This window comes from Coloeus monedula, assembly GCF_965178545.1.
Source record: "Coloeus monedula genome assembly, chromosome: 25".
Taxonomy (NCBI): domain Eukaryota; kingdom Metazoa; phylum Chordata; class Aves; order Passeriformes; family Corvidae; genus Coloeus; species Coloeus monedula.
In genome coordinates, this window is record NC_138805.1 from 1,611,452 (window position 1) to 1,627,983 (window position 16,532).

Below are 16,532 nucleotides of genomic sequence, written 5' to 3' on the forward strand. Positions count from 1 at the left end.
GGAGGGTTGTGTATCACTGCTATTTTTAACTTAATTGTCCTTCTAGTGAACACTCAGAATGTGGAGAAAAATGCATTAATGGAAAAACATCTGTCCTGACTTCTTCCAGTGTCCAACCCTGAAAACTCAGGCAGAAAGCACAAGAGAAAAGGGAGTGGATAGGGATCCTTTGAAGCATCTTCTCAGTGCCCACCAGTTTAGGGACTTCCTGACTGATGGAGGCATCTCTATCTGTGTGTACAATACCCTTTGGATTTTCCTTGAGTGACTTCTAGAAGCTGTTTACATCTCCACATCAATCTGTGGCAAGGCCTCCTCTGCTTTTTCTAACTGGATGTTGTGCAAAAAGTACTTCCTAATCCGTTTAGTCTCTCCTTGAATCCTCTTTCTAGCACTTGTTTTGCTACGAGGGCTTCTTTCTTCCACTCTTTCCCTTAAAAGGAGAAATGTATAGGTTCCGAGTGATCGCAGTGAACAACTACGGGGAGAGCCCCCGGAGCGCCGCGTCGCGCCCGTACCAAGTGGCCGGATTCACCAGCCGCTTCTCCAGCCGGCCCATCGCCGGGCCGCACATCGCCTACACCGAAGCCATCAGCGACACCCAGATCATGCTGAAGTGGACGGTGGGTATAACAGTCTCCCGTTCTTCTCTTCCCTGTACAATTTGTACTGCTGGGGCTGCTCAAAGTGGAGCATTAGGAGCTGTTTGCAGAGTGGTGAGTGGTGGTTTTCCTTCCCCTGAGTCCTGGATGTGATCGTGTTCCTAGGATGGGGCTGAGACACTTCATGTCCATATGGTAGAACTGGGGGACTTAGTGGGGCATGTGCCTCTCGAGCCCTTTGCCCACATTTTCAGACCCTTTTTCCCACTCGGAGGCAGCCCTGTCAGTTGTCTGTTGCCTTTTGCACCATCTCCCAGCTTCCCTCCACCCCACTCCCCTTCTGGTTCCCTGGGGACCCCACACACCTCTCCTCGGGTTACGCCAGATGTGCCCAACCGGCAGCTCCAGTGAGGGGCTGCAGCCGCCCCAGTCCACCTGCTCTGGCACAGACATATCAGAGGCACCAGTGGGCTTAACTCTGTCCCAAGCCCCGTTCATGCCATGAGTTGTGAGTTGGCTCCGTTTCCTGCAATTCCTGCTGCTTTTGTCAATCCAGGCTGGGGTGGCTGCGAGTGTGTTTCAAACCCGCCGTCTTCCCTCACATCCAGTGGAGGTTTCATGTTAGAGAAACATTTTCCTTTCCCCTGTTACCTCGTCTATTGTAAACAAGTACTTTAAAGTCCTTATTGAAACCCACAGAAATTCTTTGCTCTTGTTTTGAAATCTAACCCCCTGGTATACTTTGGAGGATTTAATGTGTAGAGTTCCCAGTGTTAGTTTGCTCTGCTAGCTCAGCCTTAAGAGATGTTAAGGATAATAAACTTAAAATAACCTCTAGTTCCTCAGGAGGCTGCATAACTTAAAGTAAAAGATTCTGAGCTGATTTTTAGAGTGACCTTAACTCTTTCTGAAGAGTTTTATGGTTTTAACTTTTCCATTTCCATTAATCATGCAGATTTTCAGGCTGTGCATGGTCAAACCCTAACTGAGGGTTTGGGAAGTGATGTGGGAGGAAAGTGTCAGCCCAAGCTCAGTCTCTTGTCCCCATCCCACTCTCTGGCTACTCCAAGGAGTTCAGTCACCTTTGCTTGCACAACCTTATTAAAAATATTCATATCTCCAGAGCATGACATACTCGGTGATGACAACTCAGCAGGACTCAGTTAAATTTTTTCTCCTCTCATGCAGTCTTTTAAAATTCTTTTGCAGTACATCACATCGAGCAACAACAACACGCCCATCCAAGGATTTTACATCTATTACCGGCCTACGGACAGTGACAACGACAGCGACTACAAGCGGGATATTGTGGACGGTACGGTGCCGGGCACGCGTGCTTGGAGCGCTGCTCCATGGGGAAGGACACCCTGTAGCCATGTTGGCTGTGTTTATATGAAATCTAAACTGCTTTTCCCAAGCAAAGTCTTGACAATATATCTCACGGGAGGAGCTATCTCAACCACCTAACGTCGGGTTTGGCCCACACGTGAGCTGGTTTCTTCCTGCTGAAGCCTCTTTGACGTGGAAGCTTGAGAACTAAATGCTAGGTTTAGGTCTGGCTTGTTAGACAGCTGCAAATCCTTAATGAAGGTCTATTTAAACTGGTGTAGCTTCAAGTTGTATAAAGAGAAAGCAGTGTAAATGAGGTTTAACCCAGGATAAAAACATCTGGGTTACAGACTGTATTAACAACTAGCTGGCTTTTAAAATCATTTACCCCAGCATGGACTTTCTAAGCTGGTCGTACCTCGTGTGTAATTGCCCTTCTCTCCTCTTACTTTGCCTAATCACTTCTCCTGCTATAAGGAAGTTGCTTTTAGCCTCAAGTGCTGTAGCACTCTGCAAATGCAGGTATGTTTGTGCTTCATTCTACCTTTTAATCAAGTTATTTTTTTCCCCTGTGCACATTAGATCATCTTTTTCCTGGAAGAAGTTATTAGATAATGTCTATATTAGTCCAGAAGTGGAAAACCCTTTTAAAAATATATTATTTAATGTCCTTATTGCTCGGGCTGAGCAAATGCAGTGATCTCATTCTGGCTCGATGACGTTAATTATTTTTTTCCCCCTCATTTATTCAGTTACAAGAGGAATGGGCCTTTATTTTGAAAATTTTCCCCTGCCAGACAATACTGCACATAGTACTTTGATGCATGACATAAGCTTTTGCACACTATAAAGCTATTAAAGATCCAGAGTTTGAGCTCAGAGGCTTTAAAGAACCTTGTGCAGGCTGCACCTTCATCTGCAAATGTATTTTAGCCTTTGCTAGACAGAACTTGTGTGTTTATAAATCTTATACACTGAGCAGTTAGTTGTTTAAGTGGGCTCCACTGTGCTGTGAAATTAGCTTGTTTCGGGTTTTTTTTCCGAGCGTGTGTGTATTGAACTCTTTGTGGCAGTCTGAAACCATTAGCAGCTGCTCCGCTCTGCCAGAGCCTGCAACAGAAATCAGTTGGTGGAAAGATTTAAACTTCAACTTCTCTTTACTGTGCTCCCCTAAATTAGCTTTTCAGGAGGGGGAAAAAAAAGGAGAGAGAACTATTTTCAATTAAGTTGTGATTGGAAGCACTTGATGTGAAATATGTAGAGGAACATGTGACTTAAGGTATTTTTGCCATAAATCACTTGTTCTTCCCTTTTTCCCCCCTCTGTTACCTTTGAATTAATCTGGTTTTTGACAGGGAATTTTATCTTGAAATGACTGCATGAGTTGTGGAAAAAGTGTTGTGATGCCTGTGCTAGCTAAGTGCTTGCCGCAGGCTTTCCTCACCGCTTCCTGTTAAGTCTTGTCTTTCGAGACATTCAAAACTCTGCAGAAACCTTTTTTTTTTCCCCTTATAAATGCCGCTACAGGCAAAATCAGATTTTATTTGAAGGAAAAAACAAGCAAAAAGCTTGACTCTGATGGCTCCTCCGTATCTCTCAGCCGCTTTAAGCAAAAGCAAAAAAATCACCCCTGTCCTGCATTTGTCTGTTTCTGGTCTGAATTTCTCTGTTTCGAGGATCGTGGAGATTGAATTTTAAATGTAAATGCAGTCTGATGTCAGTTGTTTAAATGTTTTCCCTTGCTAATGGTGCACGAAGAGGACAGTTAAAGTGCCTGTACTGATTCCAGTTCCACTAATGGTTTGAAGCGGAAACCTAAAACCTGGTGTAGTAATTACCGAAAGGAATGCTTGGGGGTGGGGGCGCCGGGAAAAGCGAGTCTGAATCTTGGGAAAACGTGCGATTTAGGGAAAGGCGGTTCCAGCTTCAGCCAGGGCTTGTCCACCCTCACTGGGACGTGCAGCAGGCCAGAGCTGGACACGAACTGTGCGGGGCAGCCCCTTGTCCGGAGGGGCCCTCCTGGGTATCCCCCACCCTACTGGGGCCGGGCAGAGGGTCTGGAGCTGGGCTGGGTCCCGGAGGAGTTTGAGCAGCGTCACGGTGACAGCCCCTGCCGGCCGAGCACGCCCGAGTCTTTTTATTAATGCTTAAATCAGTAGGTGGTAGACAGTTCCTTAGAAACAGTGGAAACAGTTCAAGGTGGTATTTTCCAAGAGGGATTAAGAGCACTCAAACAGTTAATTAAACTCCTTAAAAAAAAAAAAAAGAAAAAAAAAGGTCGCTGTTTAGTAAAATTTGTCACAAGCCCGTGAAAGTAAAAACTGGGAATGATTTATCCTGAAGTGCTCAGTACTTCAGGAGGGTGTCTAAATGAAATGCTGGCCAGAGGCCAGAGATGACAAAACCGTCCTATTAGAGAAGATTGCTTGGCTCGGGCTCGAGCTCCACAGGGGCAGTGGCACCGGGACAGCCTTCGTTCCCAGGATGGTTCATAAAATGCACGTTCAATTATTTGCGGTTTCGGCCAAAGTGAGCAACCCAGACGTGTCCTTCCTGCAGGACACCGATGGCTGCAGTGGTACCTCGCACCTCGAGGGCAGCAGAGAAGGTCTGCTCACAGCCAAGTTCTTCCCTTGGCCCAAGCTTCCTGTGCCACTTTTCCTTGTTATTTGCCCAGTGTACTGTAAACAGTCAGCATAATCCACCCTAAACCCATCCCTTTGGCAGTTCCATGTTTAGGGTGCACAGAAAGCCCCCTAACCAACAGGGCTGTTGTTGAGTTTAAAGGCCCTTGTGTGGGCACTCAGATGTCTGGGTTTTGAGTTTAGTGAGTTCTGGCTTTTGTAGAGAAAGACTTTCTTAAAAAAGTTAGTTGAAAGTACTGAAAAAAACCTCCGTTTAATTCATCAAAATGTCCTTCTAATAATCAATTTCACAAGATAACACAAGTCTTAGAGAGTCATGGAATAATCTGGGTTGGAAGGGACCTTAAAGATCATCTAGTTCCAACCCTCTGCCATGAGCAGGGGTGCCACTCGTGGACCATGGTTTCAGCTAAGTCCATAAACTGTTACTAAAGATTTTTGTGCTAGCAAGACAAGCTGCAGTGCCCCTGCATTTGGTAGGGAAGGACCCTGCGATGCACTCATCCATAATTCTGGCTCCTGTGAGTAAATGAACCGCAGTCGATTTACTTTTTCTCCCCACAACAGGTACAAAGCAGTGGCACCTGATAAATCACCTGCAGCCTGAAACTTCTTATGACATTAAGATGCAGTGCTATAACGAGGGAGGGGAGAGCGAGTACAGCAACGTGATGATCTGCGAGACCAAAGGTGAGGCTGCGGGGCCGAGCCGAGGTGGCGTTTGGGATGTGAAAGATCCACGGGGGGGGAACTTTTTGTGCAGCACAAAAGTCAGCTGCAAGGATGACCATAATTTTCTGGAATGTTTCGGAGGATTGTTTTGTCTTCCGAAGCTGGGATTGTTTTGAACATATGGAAAGTGATCCGTTGCACTCCCGAGGCTCTCAGCAGAGCTCTGCAGCTTTGCCTGCCCTCAGAGATAGTGCTGCTGCCTCTGCGGTGCTGATGGCCTCTGCTTGGGAGACAACCCTGTGCCTGAAGATGACAGAATTGATTTGTATGTCTGTTTTATGTCTTCAGGGCTCTGTGACACGTTGTATAAGTGCAGACCACAGCAATTGATGGCTGTGTTGGCTGCCTCCATCCCTAATCCTGCATGCCTCTGGCACAAAGTTTGTACTGTTCTCGGGAAGTGTCAGATATGGCAGTCACATTTATTTTGCGAAGAATTCCTGTCTCCTTTAATCTCTAAAACCAAGTAAGGCTGTAAAGGGAAAATGCAGACAGTAAACTTCAAATGCAGTGCTATGAAAAAATGTTTGAAAAAAAAAAAAAGAAAAAAGCCCTCTGGGAACGGAAGCATCAAAATTCAGCGAAGTGAGTAGTGAAACCTTTGAAGGAAGGAGTAGGAGCTGCAGGGCTTCAAGGCTGCACACACAGTTGGTCTCCCTCCTGCAAGGAATATAACTTTCTTCTCTAATTTTAAAATGGGCGAGATGTAATCTGTCATTCACACTGCCTCTTCCGTAAAATTTATCTCCCCCAGGCTTGTAAGGGTGATCCAGCTTATCCAACATACCTACATGGAGGTGCTTGTGTCTCTCTGATCAGCTTCACTCCTAAGCCAGGCACCTCTTTTAGGTCTTTAGTGTCAAATGGAATAAATCTGAACTGGGGTGTACTGGAAACTAATGTAAATGCAATTCCTGGGTTAAGCTAGCATCTCATTTTCAGTGATTTTCTGTTCGTCTCTTGGTTGATCTTCAACTGTGTGGTTTGGAAAGTGGGTTAGCAGGGTTCACATCAGATAAGAGTAGGTCACCTGGCAGCGCCTGGGCGAGAGAAATGTGTGTTGTGGTTTTCCCTGACCTCAGAAGTGGAAAGATTTACGCTCTTTCAAGTTGAGAGTTTGAGCAGTTGCAGCCATGGGTACCTCGAGCGGCTCGTTAAAGTTCCAGTGACCTCAAAGAGCGGGTGAGGATAATCACCATTTTCCAAGGCAAATAGTTATTACCCAATAGGAGTTGGCATTCTCATTGTAGGCTTTAATATTGACTTGGAAGCTTTCTTTGTGAGGCATTGGGACTCAGACTCAGCAGTAATTATTTTCATTTCATAGTGAAAAAACACCTTTAAAAAATGCATTTAGAGGATATACACGTACTTGTCTCTGCCCATCCAGTGAAACGCACGCCGGGAGCATCTGAATATCCAGTGAAGGACCTGAGCACGCCACCGAACCCCCCCGAGCGGGCCGGGGGCAGCGGGGCCGTGCCCGCCAGCGGCCCCGTGCGCAGCAGCGACATGCTGTACCTGATCGTGGGCTGCGTCCTGGGGGTCATGGTCCTCATCCTCATCGTCTTCATTGCCATGTGCCTGTGGAAGAACCGCCAGCAGAACGCCCTGCAGAGTGAGTGGGGGCTGGTTCCCTTTCCAGAGTAAAACTAGGAACGTCTATGCTGCGTTTTATGGATGGAAAGCAGTTTCCTGTTAGGAGCCAGCTGGCGTTTCTGTAGAGACTTGTACTTCCAGGTGTGCCTTAGGTGCAAACTTAGGTTTTTAAGAGCAACAATGTCTCCATTTCTTCACACTGATGCTCCCTGTCCTGATGTGTCCCTGGAGGATTGTGCTGCAATTTCACCCAGAGGGTGGTGTGGGAAAGGCCTGGACAAAGTTTCTGCGGTTTGTGTCTAAGCTCCTGCATAGGTCTCTGATGATCGCAGAGGCAGAATAATCGTAAGCACTTGTTGAAATGTGGAGAATTAAACCCTGGATCTCTCTCTTTCTTGAGTGCATCTGGAAAGAAAGAGAACTTGCAGCTCTAGGACAAGTCCCTTGTTACCTCTTAGTCCCTGCACAATGAGATGGTATTGAATGGCCAAGTCTTCCAGAGGTGTTGATAAGGAAAACCCCTTCATTAGAGAGCTGGAGCCTGGAGCAGGAGCTTTGCAAGGTGCTCGGTACCCTCCAGCAACCTGGAGCCAGCAGAATCTCTGCACTGGCCTTCTCTGCTCCTTGTACATAAATCAGCCTTGCTCTTGCCACAGACTGTGGTGATTTTTAAATGCCCTTAATCTCCTACAGAGAGAAATGAAACAAAACTTCTTGCAAGATCAGATAGTGTCTTCAGCTGCAGCCCAGAGAGATCTTCTGGAAGCAGCTTATAGCAGATATGGCAGAGGGGCTGTTGGTTTTAGGATGCTCTTGTAGTGATTGACATCAGCCAAGCCCTTCCAGACCAACATTTCTGGTCTGCTCTCCAGGCTGTGACTGTTTTCCATGTCTACATTTGTGTGCTAAGCACTTGGATATCAGAGTTCACAAAAGCTGGAGAAAGAAAAAAGAAGTTTACTTTTTAGGGATGCTCGTTTAGCTTCTCATTTAGCAATAAAAGTGCTCTCAGCAGTAATGTCTTTTGCAGAATACGACCCTCCTGGCTATCTCTACCAAGGGGCAGATCTCAACGGGCAAATGATTGAGTACACGACCTTACCGGGGACGAGCCGGGTCAATGGCAGCATCCACGGAAACTTCCTCAGCAATGGCCTCAGCAATGGCTGTCCCCACGTCCATCATAAAGTTGCCAATGGTGTCAATGGGATCCTGAGCGGAGGAGGAGCAGGACGGTACCCAGGGCACACCAATTCCCTGTCCAGAACACACGTGGACTACGAACATCCCCATCACCTCGTGAATGTAAGGTCCTACACCGGGTGGGAGGCTCAGCCCAGACCCTGGGGTTTATTCAGGGGCTGTGGAAGCAGACTTAATTTGGGTGGGGGAATACTCATCCATTGATACCAGCCAGTTCCACTGAATTCCTTATCCCAGAGGAAGCAACTGGGCTGATATTTGTGATACAAACATCATGGTTTTCATTTGAGAATATCAGATGACGGCAAGAATTCCACTTACTCTGGGAAATCTGCCTCTACCCTCCTCCTAACAGCATGTAAGCTCTGAGAATGCCTCAGTGCTGGGCTGAGATACTTTACTTGTACATATGGTATTTCTCAATCTCCAAGTTAAATACATTTAATTATAGCTGCTTATTCTGCAGCTTTATGGATCACCCGTTTTTCCCCCACCTGTTTCAGATCTGTAACTCTGAGCAATGCTATTAATTATGGCAAAGCACGAATGGCGCAGGAGGTTCCGTGGAATGAAGTGCCCCATACATCTTGAGCTGCAGCAGTGCAATAACGCTGCTTTTTTTTTCAGTCTCCTGTTTGTGACTGTTGAGACAGGCTCGGTTTTTGTTTTGAAATTGAAAATAAAATTAAAAACTAATTTCAGTCTGCGATCCAGCCTTTGTATGCTGTGGAAAAATACTTCATTTGCTGAAACGTGTCCTGTTTCCAAGAGAGAATAATGATTTCATTATTGTCTATGGAAACAGATGGCTTGCATTCAAACTTACTAAACTTACTCAAAACTGTGAACATTGCCCAGGAAAACTGAAAGAAAAAGTTCAAAAGTCTGAATAACCCATGCTGTTTCTGGAGAAAAAAAACGGGTCTATTGTTTGTGTTGGTAATTGAGCACAAGCACTTCATTTTATTGAACAACAAATTAGCACTTGCACAGTAGTTGCCACTTCAGTTCCCTCCAGTCTGAGCCCAGACCAGTCAGTTCTTCACCCCATTCTGTCCTTGGCCTATCCATGTAGCAAGAAGTGCCCACTTTTGGTTGTTTTCAAGAGCAACCAAGACCCAAACTGGAGTTTTTTGACCTGACCAACCTCCCAGTGGGTGAAACTCTCCAGAAGTCTCCAAGCCCTCAGGAAGGGAACATCTGCAGTGCTCAAAAGCTTGCCTGGGAGAAAGCCTGGGAGTTTGCATTGATGTTTTGTCCCTCCTATTTTTATTTTTTGTGGGGGAAAGAAGGAAATACATGTGTGATGACACAGGTCTTGGAGCTCCTCTGTGCCATGAGGTGTCCACCCAACGCCGTTGTCTTGCTGGGAACAGGTGACAGGGTTGAGTTTTTCTTTCCCCACTCCCTGTTGCAGAAAGTTTGAGTCACACGATGTCACACGATCTCTGCCCGTGGAGCAGGGCTGGGACTGGCACGTGGGCGAGGCTACGCAGGGGAACAGGATGTTCTGATCCTCGTTAGGTCGCTCTTTATTGTTTCAATGATTGGGCTAAATGAGGAAGGGAGCAACTGGCCAGGATGGCAATCAAGACTAATCAGGCATTTCCTCAGTGCTCCCTATCCCTCAAAAACTTCAGGATAAGCTCCGTTTTTGCAAAAATAGGGATTGCTAGAAGTTCCCTACCACTTGAACTGCCAAAAGCCAGGTGAGCATTCCCAGCCTGGCTCCCTCCTGGAGGCCGGCGCGGAAGCCTGGCTCTGCAATTGGAGTGGCTCCCGCATCACTGTCTGCCTGGTCCCTAACAATGAGGTATGTGTTAATCTGGGCATTTCAACTGGCTTGTAATGGCCCCGTTAGCCAAAACCAACAACACAAAATCCCTCTCACCCGGAGTCATTGCTGGCTGAGGAATTACCCCATCTGTACAAATATGAAACGGTTCAAAAATCAGTGTAGTGAAGTAAACTGATCTAATCGGAGTAATTACAGGAAAGTGGGATGGGTTTGTGTGTGACATCAGCCCTCCAAATTTAATCTTCTGTCTCCCTAAACAAGCCTTGTGTGCTAATGAACAGCAATTCACTTTCGTGTCTGTCATCAACGTTAAAAATAAATATATTTACAGTGTGTTTATTAAATTAAGCCTCAGCGTATTAAGCTGAAAACAGACCAGGGAAATGACCACATACTTGTCTAAGCTGCAGTTATTTACTTTTCCCTGACACACACACTGGCAAAGCCCTCCCCTGGCCTTTGGACAATCGCTCAGTGTTGCCATGCCACGTACAGCCCGGAGCAGGGCATCGATAACGTGATCGGAGTGGGGAAACTGAGTCAAAGAGCTCCTGGGTGTTCACATAGTGATTTGATTTCTGATTATTTGTTATTAATCCTTCCTGCTGCAGGGTGGTGGGATGTACACGACAGTGCCGCAGGCTGACCCCTCGGAGTGCATCAGCTGCCGGAATTGTCGGAACAATAACAGGTGAGGAATAACCTGCACGAAGGCAGAACCTGCCTGGAGAGCAGCCCTCACTCTCTGTGCTGGGGTGGAGCTGGGGCTGGCAAAAGCTGAGAGCTGGAGTCCTGGCTGACATGAGGAGCTCTGTGGATGACCTGGAGAGCAGTTGAGGATTGTCCATCAGATAGAATAAAACAAGTTGTTAAACCCCCAGAGCTCGCTTTGCTCCTCTGATGCTCTCTAGGCAGGTTGGGCACTGGATTTTAAAAGAGTCCTTATTTCCTGTGTTTTCTTTAGTTTTGAGATAACAGAATCATTCCATATGGAGCTTGTCAAATCGGATTTAATTGTTCTTCCATATTTTACACTTCCTGACATTCCCTTAAGAACGCTGACCAACTCACCCCTTTGCCTTCACATTGCTGTCCTTTGTAAAACATGGGATTTGAAGTTCTTGAGGCCTTCAGGAGGAATTTGACCAGCCATTGTCAGAGTGGGATACATTTTCTTCATGGGAAAAAGGATTCTTGTGTAGAATAAGGGAAAATCTGTCTTCTGCGTTGCAGCTGGGAGTCGAAAACCTAATAAAAATTATTACATTTTTCACTTTTGGAGTTACTATCCTCCTAGGCTTCTGACTAAATCTCTGGTTATTTTAATGATTATAAATAGGACTGAAAGTCAGACAAGCTGGGCTGCTCAGGCTGGTAGGTTGTGGGCTTTTTTTTCAATCATACTTTGATTATTCTGTATTGTTAAAATCTTCAGCTGCCTTTAGGCGTGCATCTGGGTAAGATGAGTTGAAATTAATCATTGAATCGTTGAATATTCTGAGTTGGGCCCACAAGCATCATCGAGTCCAACCCCTGTTGAACAATAAAGCTGTTGTTGAAGGCAGAAAACACATTCACTTTATTTTCATGGGTTTACTTTTTAAAATACCATTTATAATAGGCTTTGAATCCATCTTCCTTCTGTAAATATGTGCATGACAGTGTAATGCTGACAAGCTGCTGCTTGCAGGTGGAGCTGGGCACGCCTTGCCTGGACCAGTGTCCCTGGCAGGTCTCAGGAAAGCCCAGTACGTTCCCTCACAGATCCATGCTGTGCTTTTGAGCAGGCTGTGCAGCAGCTCTCACCAGGATGTCTAAGACTGGTGGTAGTTTGGAGCCTGCCATATGTGTTACACTGTAATTAAGAGCTTGCTTCCAGTTTTAAACACATTTAAATTTTTATTTGCTCTTTTTTTTCCCCTAAGAAAGCAAGGGAAAGAATTCCATCCTTTGCAACTGCACTGCTCCTCCCAGACGGGTCATCAGCAGGGCCTGAACTTTGAGTTTTCACAGCCCCATTCTATATTTGACTGCTTGATAGAGAAACAAGTTGTCCCTTACAGCTGCCTTACCCCGGAGGGGATCATTAACCTCGGTTTGGCAGGAGAGCTGCACAGCCGGGACCGCTCCGTTCCTGTCCTGGCGCTGGGGGAATGGAAAGAGGACATGGGAGAGGGGAGTGGAGAGGACCAGAACGTGCCTCAGCATTACACCAGGGAGCTGGGTGTATGGCCAGGGTGAGGAGGAAGGCCTAGTGGGTTAGTGCAGTCAGCTCAGTAGGTTTTGGCAAGTGGGAATTTGGGGCTGGAGTATTTTCTCTGTGTTGTTCAACCTCATTGCACAGGTGAGGGCTGTCCCCCCAACCCGGTCTCTGTTGGTGGAAAGAGAACCTGTTCCTTGTCCCAGGCTGGGATCATTGTGTGCTGAAATCAGGCAGTTCCCTCTGCACACCCCCTGTGGCAGCAGGGGAAGGGAGGTTCAGGTGGACAAACCTCTGGCAGGGTGAGGTCTCCAGATCAGGAGTGTGGCCTTGGTGCCACAAATTCCTCACTGACCCATTCCCACCAAATGCCTGGAGCTGTTGCTGATTTGGGGTGAGTTTAGCAGTTACGTGAATTGTGACCACGTGCAAATGAATCCTAAAGGTTCAGCATTATTTCGTAGCTGTTTTCAGCAATAGCCATCTCAGAGCAGGTTTTATTATTCCAGTGCTGAAATCCCTGGGTCTTCTGTTTAAATTAGCACTTTATCCCTCATAACTGCTCATGGAGCCTTGCCAGAGGGAGAAGCTGCTGAAAACTGGAGACCTGCTTTGCTATTGTGGACAAAGCCTGTGGTTGACAGGATTGAGAATTGATCTTTTTCCTTCTCTTGTGCCTTTGTGCTAAAGCTCTCAAGATACCTGATGTTTGCAGAGGAATTTACACTTTTGCAGGTCTCTCTCCTTTGCCAACTCACTGTGTTTTGATCAGAAATCTGAAATGCACAATTCAAATGTAGGAGCATCAGTTTGTTTTTCCAGCTTTTTCATCTAAATTATTGGTTTTTTAGATTATAGTTTGGTAGGGTTTCAGTATTGAGAATTGATAGAAAATGTGTTTTCTGCAGCAGGGATTTTACATCGCTCTTCCTGCACACTCTGCTCTGGATATCCCCATGGCTAGTTTCCATCAAAATGTGGTTATTGAAGCTTAAAAGGCTGAACTGCTGTGTTGAAACATCCTTCAAGCCCTTACAATAATACAGAGAACTCCACTGACCTCTGTATCTTTAAGAAGAAACCCCCAGAAACATGCAAACCCGAACATTTAGATGGGTTTCTCTGAGCCCTTTTTTTCTAAATAATAAGTGAGTGCAGTCAAAACCTCTGCGGAGAGAAAGGCAAACTAATAAATGGATTTGTTTGAGGACCAGATGTGTTTCATGTGGATTCTCCAGTGGCTTCAGTGGTATTTTGGTACTTGGAATAATGATTTTGGAGGCAGTTACAGCAGGAGAAGGACAAAATAGGAGAGTGAAGGTTGAAGCTTGGTGCTGCTCCATCCTCATAGCTTTTGTGGGGGGAGCAGGCTCCAGAGGGAACCCATTTGTCCTGTTCTGCCTTTGCAGGTGAAGCATCTGCCGGAGGGGAAACTCACTACAGCTCCTCCTCTGACAAGTTTATTTGTGTTGTTGTTGGACGTTGTTGCTCTTTCAGTTCTGACAATACTGATCCCAGGTTTTGATCAGGTTTCAGGTATGAGGCTCTAGGCAGGGCTGTACGACAGGTCCCTCCAGTGTGATGGTTTCCATTATTGCCATAACTTTTTAAATGGCATAAAAGTGGTTTCTGGGACTTGGGCAGGACTTAACCGAGACTGCCAAGCTTAACATGTCCTGGTTTTAAATCCTTCTGAGCTCAGTGCTGGGCTGCTGTTGAGGTCAGCTCTGCTGGCTGCTGCCCTGGCACTGCTGGTGTCCCCCCAGTCCATCTTTCCTCCGTTTCCAGCAATTTTTCATCCACTCTGCTCAGTTTTGGGCCAGAACCAGTCTGGAGCAGCACACGGCACTACTTGCTGAGCCAGCAGCCGAGCAGGCAGGTCCCAGGGATCAATTTTTGTATTTCCAAATGCCAGCCTTAAGCAGTCCCAGGGATAATGCACAGCAAGTGCTCTGGGCTGATCCCTGTGAGCAAAGCAGGTGAGGGATGGATTTACATCTGGTAGGAAAAAAAGAGAAGGAGGATGCTCAGAGTTGTAGCTGCACCAGCATGTAAAGACCTGAAGCCTGGTTCAGCTTTCATGGGAACATTTTGGGGTGTCACTGGAGGGTGTGAACGCTGTCCATCCTTATTTCCGTGTGTTTATCTGCAGATCCATCTCTGTCCTGCTCCTCATAACAAGGAGCATTTTGGTGCGTAGTTTCTCAAAGTTTGTGCCAGCTGTACAAGTGAACTTTTTACTTTTGGGGTAGTTATGGCTTTCTTATGTAGGAATTGTTTATATAAATGTTCCCTGAGGCCACATTGTTCATGAGGCTGCAAACACTGAGGTGTTTTCCCTCATGCCACAATGTGTCAAAGTCCTGCTCCTTTTTGTTTAAAGCTTAAATACCTCAGCTGTAACAATTGCTTCAGCACTTTAGCTTCAATTCCACAGCTTTGCACAGATATTACAGGGCCACAGTCTGACTTACACAGCAGAAGAGGGGGGTTAAATTTGTTATATTGCATCTATTTTTCTAATTTGCATTCACTCCAATAACACATAGTATTTATTTTCCAACGGACTTAAGTTTGCTTCTTGGGTTTCAAATTTGAGCTCTTTATCTTGGCAGTGAAAACATGTTTTATAGAGTTGCTTTGATGGAGAAATGGACTCACAAGTCAGGTCACTGGGTCTCAATTGATGGGGGAAGGAACTGCGCGTGTTTTGAATGTTTTCAGCTGTCTGCTGGGAGAAAAAAACCCACTCAGTCCTTTTCTTAACGTCAGAATCACTCCACAAATATATTTAAAACTGATTTGACAAATGCTCTGATTGTTGACGTGGTAAAGCACTTAAAAGTTGCATTTTCTCAAGAAAAAGAGAGCGAAGAAGCCACTCTGAGTAACTTTGGCCTCTGTCCCTCCCGCAGGTGTTTCACCAAAACCAACGGCACTTTCGGCAGCAGTGCGCTCCCTGTGGTGCCCCTCAGAGCCCCTTTCCAGCAGGACGGTGTGGAGATGAAGCCCCTGAGCCCCCACGTCATGGTGGCCATGTGCCTGGCCTCGGCCACCCCCGAGTGCAGCGCCCGGCTGGAGGAGGACGGCGGGGAGAGCGCGGAGCAGCCCCCGGCCCAGCACCCCTGCTGTCGGGAAGGCATGAGCCAGCTCTCCGTGGATTGCATGGACGGTGAGGCATCCCTCACCTGGCTGAGAAGCTGGGAATATTCTGTAGGATGCCTGTAGGGAGCTTAATTAATTGTGGAGAAGGTAGTAATTAAACCCTTGTAAGAGCGGGCTTTGAGGAAGGTGAAGCGTCCCGCCTTTCCCATCGTGGAAGGCGGGAGCAGTGCTGCTCCAGTGCCTGGTCCTGTCATGCCCTTGTGATTGATGGCTCTAAAAAGGGCTCATGGAGCACATAAGGAGGCTGTGACTGATGGATGCTGCACTCAGGGCCCGCCCATTGACACACAGGCATTCCAGAGCCATCCTGGAGGCAGGAACAGGCTCAGGGAGGGAGCTGGGCTGAGCTCCTCGGTGTGAGCTGTTCGATACGGGGGCTGTGCTGGGATAGAGCCCTGTGCTTGTGCCTGGCATGGTGGGAATGAGCCTGAGCCCAAAGAGCATCACCCACTGGAATTAAGAGTTTTTGGGGTATGTGGGTCTGTTAAGCTGACAGAAAATCTCCTGAAAAACCCGACACAAGCACCCGTCCTGCTCTTGCTTTGCAGGCGGCAGCTGCGTGCACTCAGAAACATCGAACCACATTTTGAGTTGGAGTCCCCTCATTCTTCAGCCTGTTTCCAAGGACTGTAAGGAAAAACCAGGATGGAGTTCATCCGGAGTCACCCTAAATGGTTCTGGGGACCTTTGTCAGCTCCAGCTGCGGGAAACCTGAGGAAGTGACCGTTGTCCCCACTTAACGCCAGGAACTGCACCGCAGCATCGCTGAAAGGGAGTCATGGGGGGATGTTAATTATAACAGAGAGAGTCACTATTTATTTTTTGTAGTAGTGTCATATGAATGTATCTTGGTTTCAAAATGGTTGCCTTTTTATATTATTTATGCCTTGAAATCCCGTTTTTGTTGGGTTTTTTTTTTTTCTTCCCCCACACACCACGAAACTAGCCTGGTTATGTGTATAAAAAAAGAATTGTAATAATATAAAGAATAAGGATGGGAAATGTGGAGTGTGTTTCCGTGGCAATTTACCAGTGGGACAGGCACTTCCAAGGAGCCCAAGAGAGGGATTTAAGCAGGTCTGAAATGACCAACAGCTGCCACCTTCCTGGCAGCTCAGTGACATGGTACTTCAACCCTCCTTTCCATGAACACCTCCTGGCCTCTTTTGGTTTCCCTGGGAAGATCCCAATGAGGAAATAAGAAGATCAATAAGAAAAACGAGCCTCAGTTGAGTCTCTCCTGTGCAGCTTGAAGCAGA

At 46.6% G+C, this 16,532-nt stretch overlaps 1 protein-coding gene across 2 annotated transcripts in view; it reads left to right on the plus strand.

Moving 5' to 3' along the window:
• Window positions 1-16,170, plus strand: part of CDON (cell adhesion associated, oncogene regulated) — a 52,465-nt gene extending 36,295 nt beyond the window's left edge. For both annotated transcript variants that reach the window (XM_082296840.1, XM_082296841.1), the window contains exons 13-20: window positions 442-623; window positions 1,812-1,917; window positions 5,144-5,266; window positions 6,699-6,926; window positions 7,938-8,212; window positions 10,520-10,599; window positions 15,024-15,280; window positions 15,822-16,170. In XM_082296840.1, the coding sequence (XP_082152966.1) occupies window positions 442-623; window positions 1,812-1,917; window positions 5,144-5,266; window positions 6,699-6,926; window positions 7,938-8,212; window positions 10,520-10,599; window positions 15,024-15,280; window positions 15,822-15,988 (1,418 nt within the window). In that variant the 3' untranslated portion in view covers window positions 15,989-16,170. The remainder of the gene's footprint in view (window positions 1-441; window positions 624-1,811; window positions 1,918-5,143; window positions 5,267-6,698; window positions 6,927-7,937; window positions 8,213-10,519; window positions 10,600-15,023; window positions 15,281-15,821) is intronic.
• The last annotated feature ends 362 nt before the right edge of the window (window positions 16,171-16,532 follow it).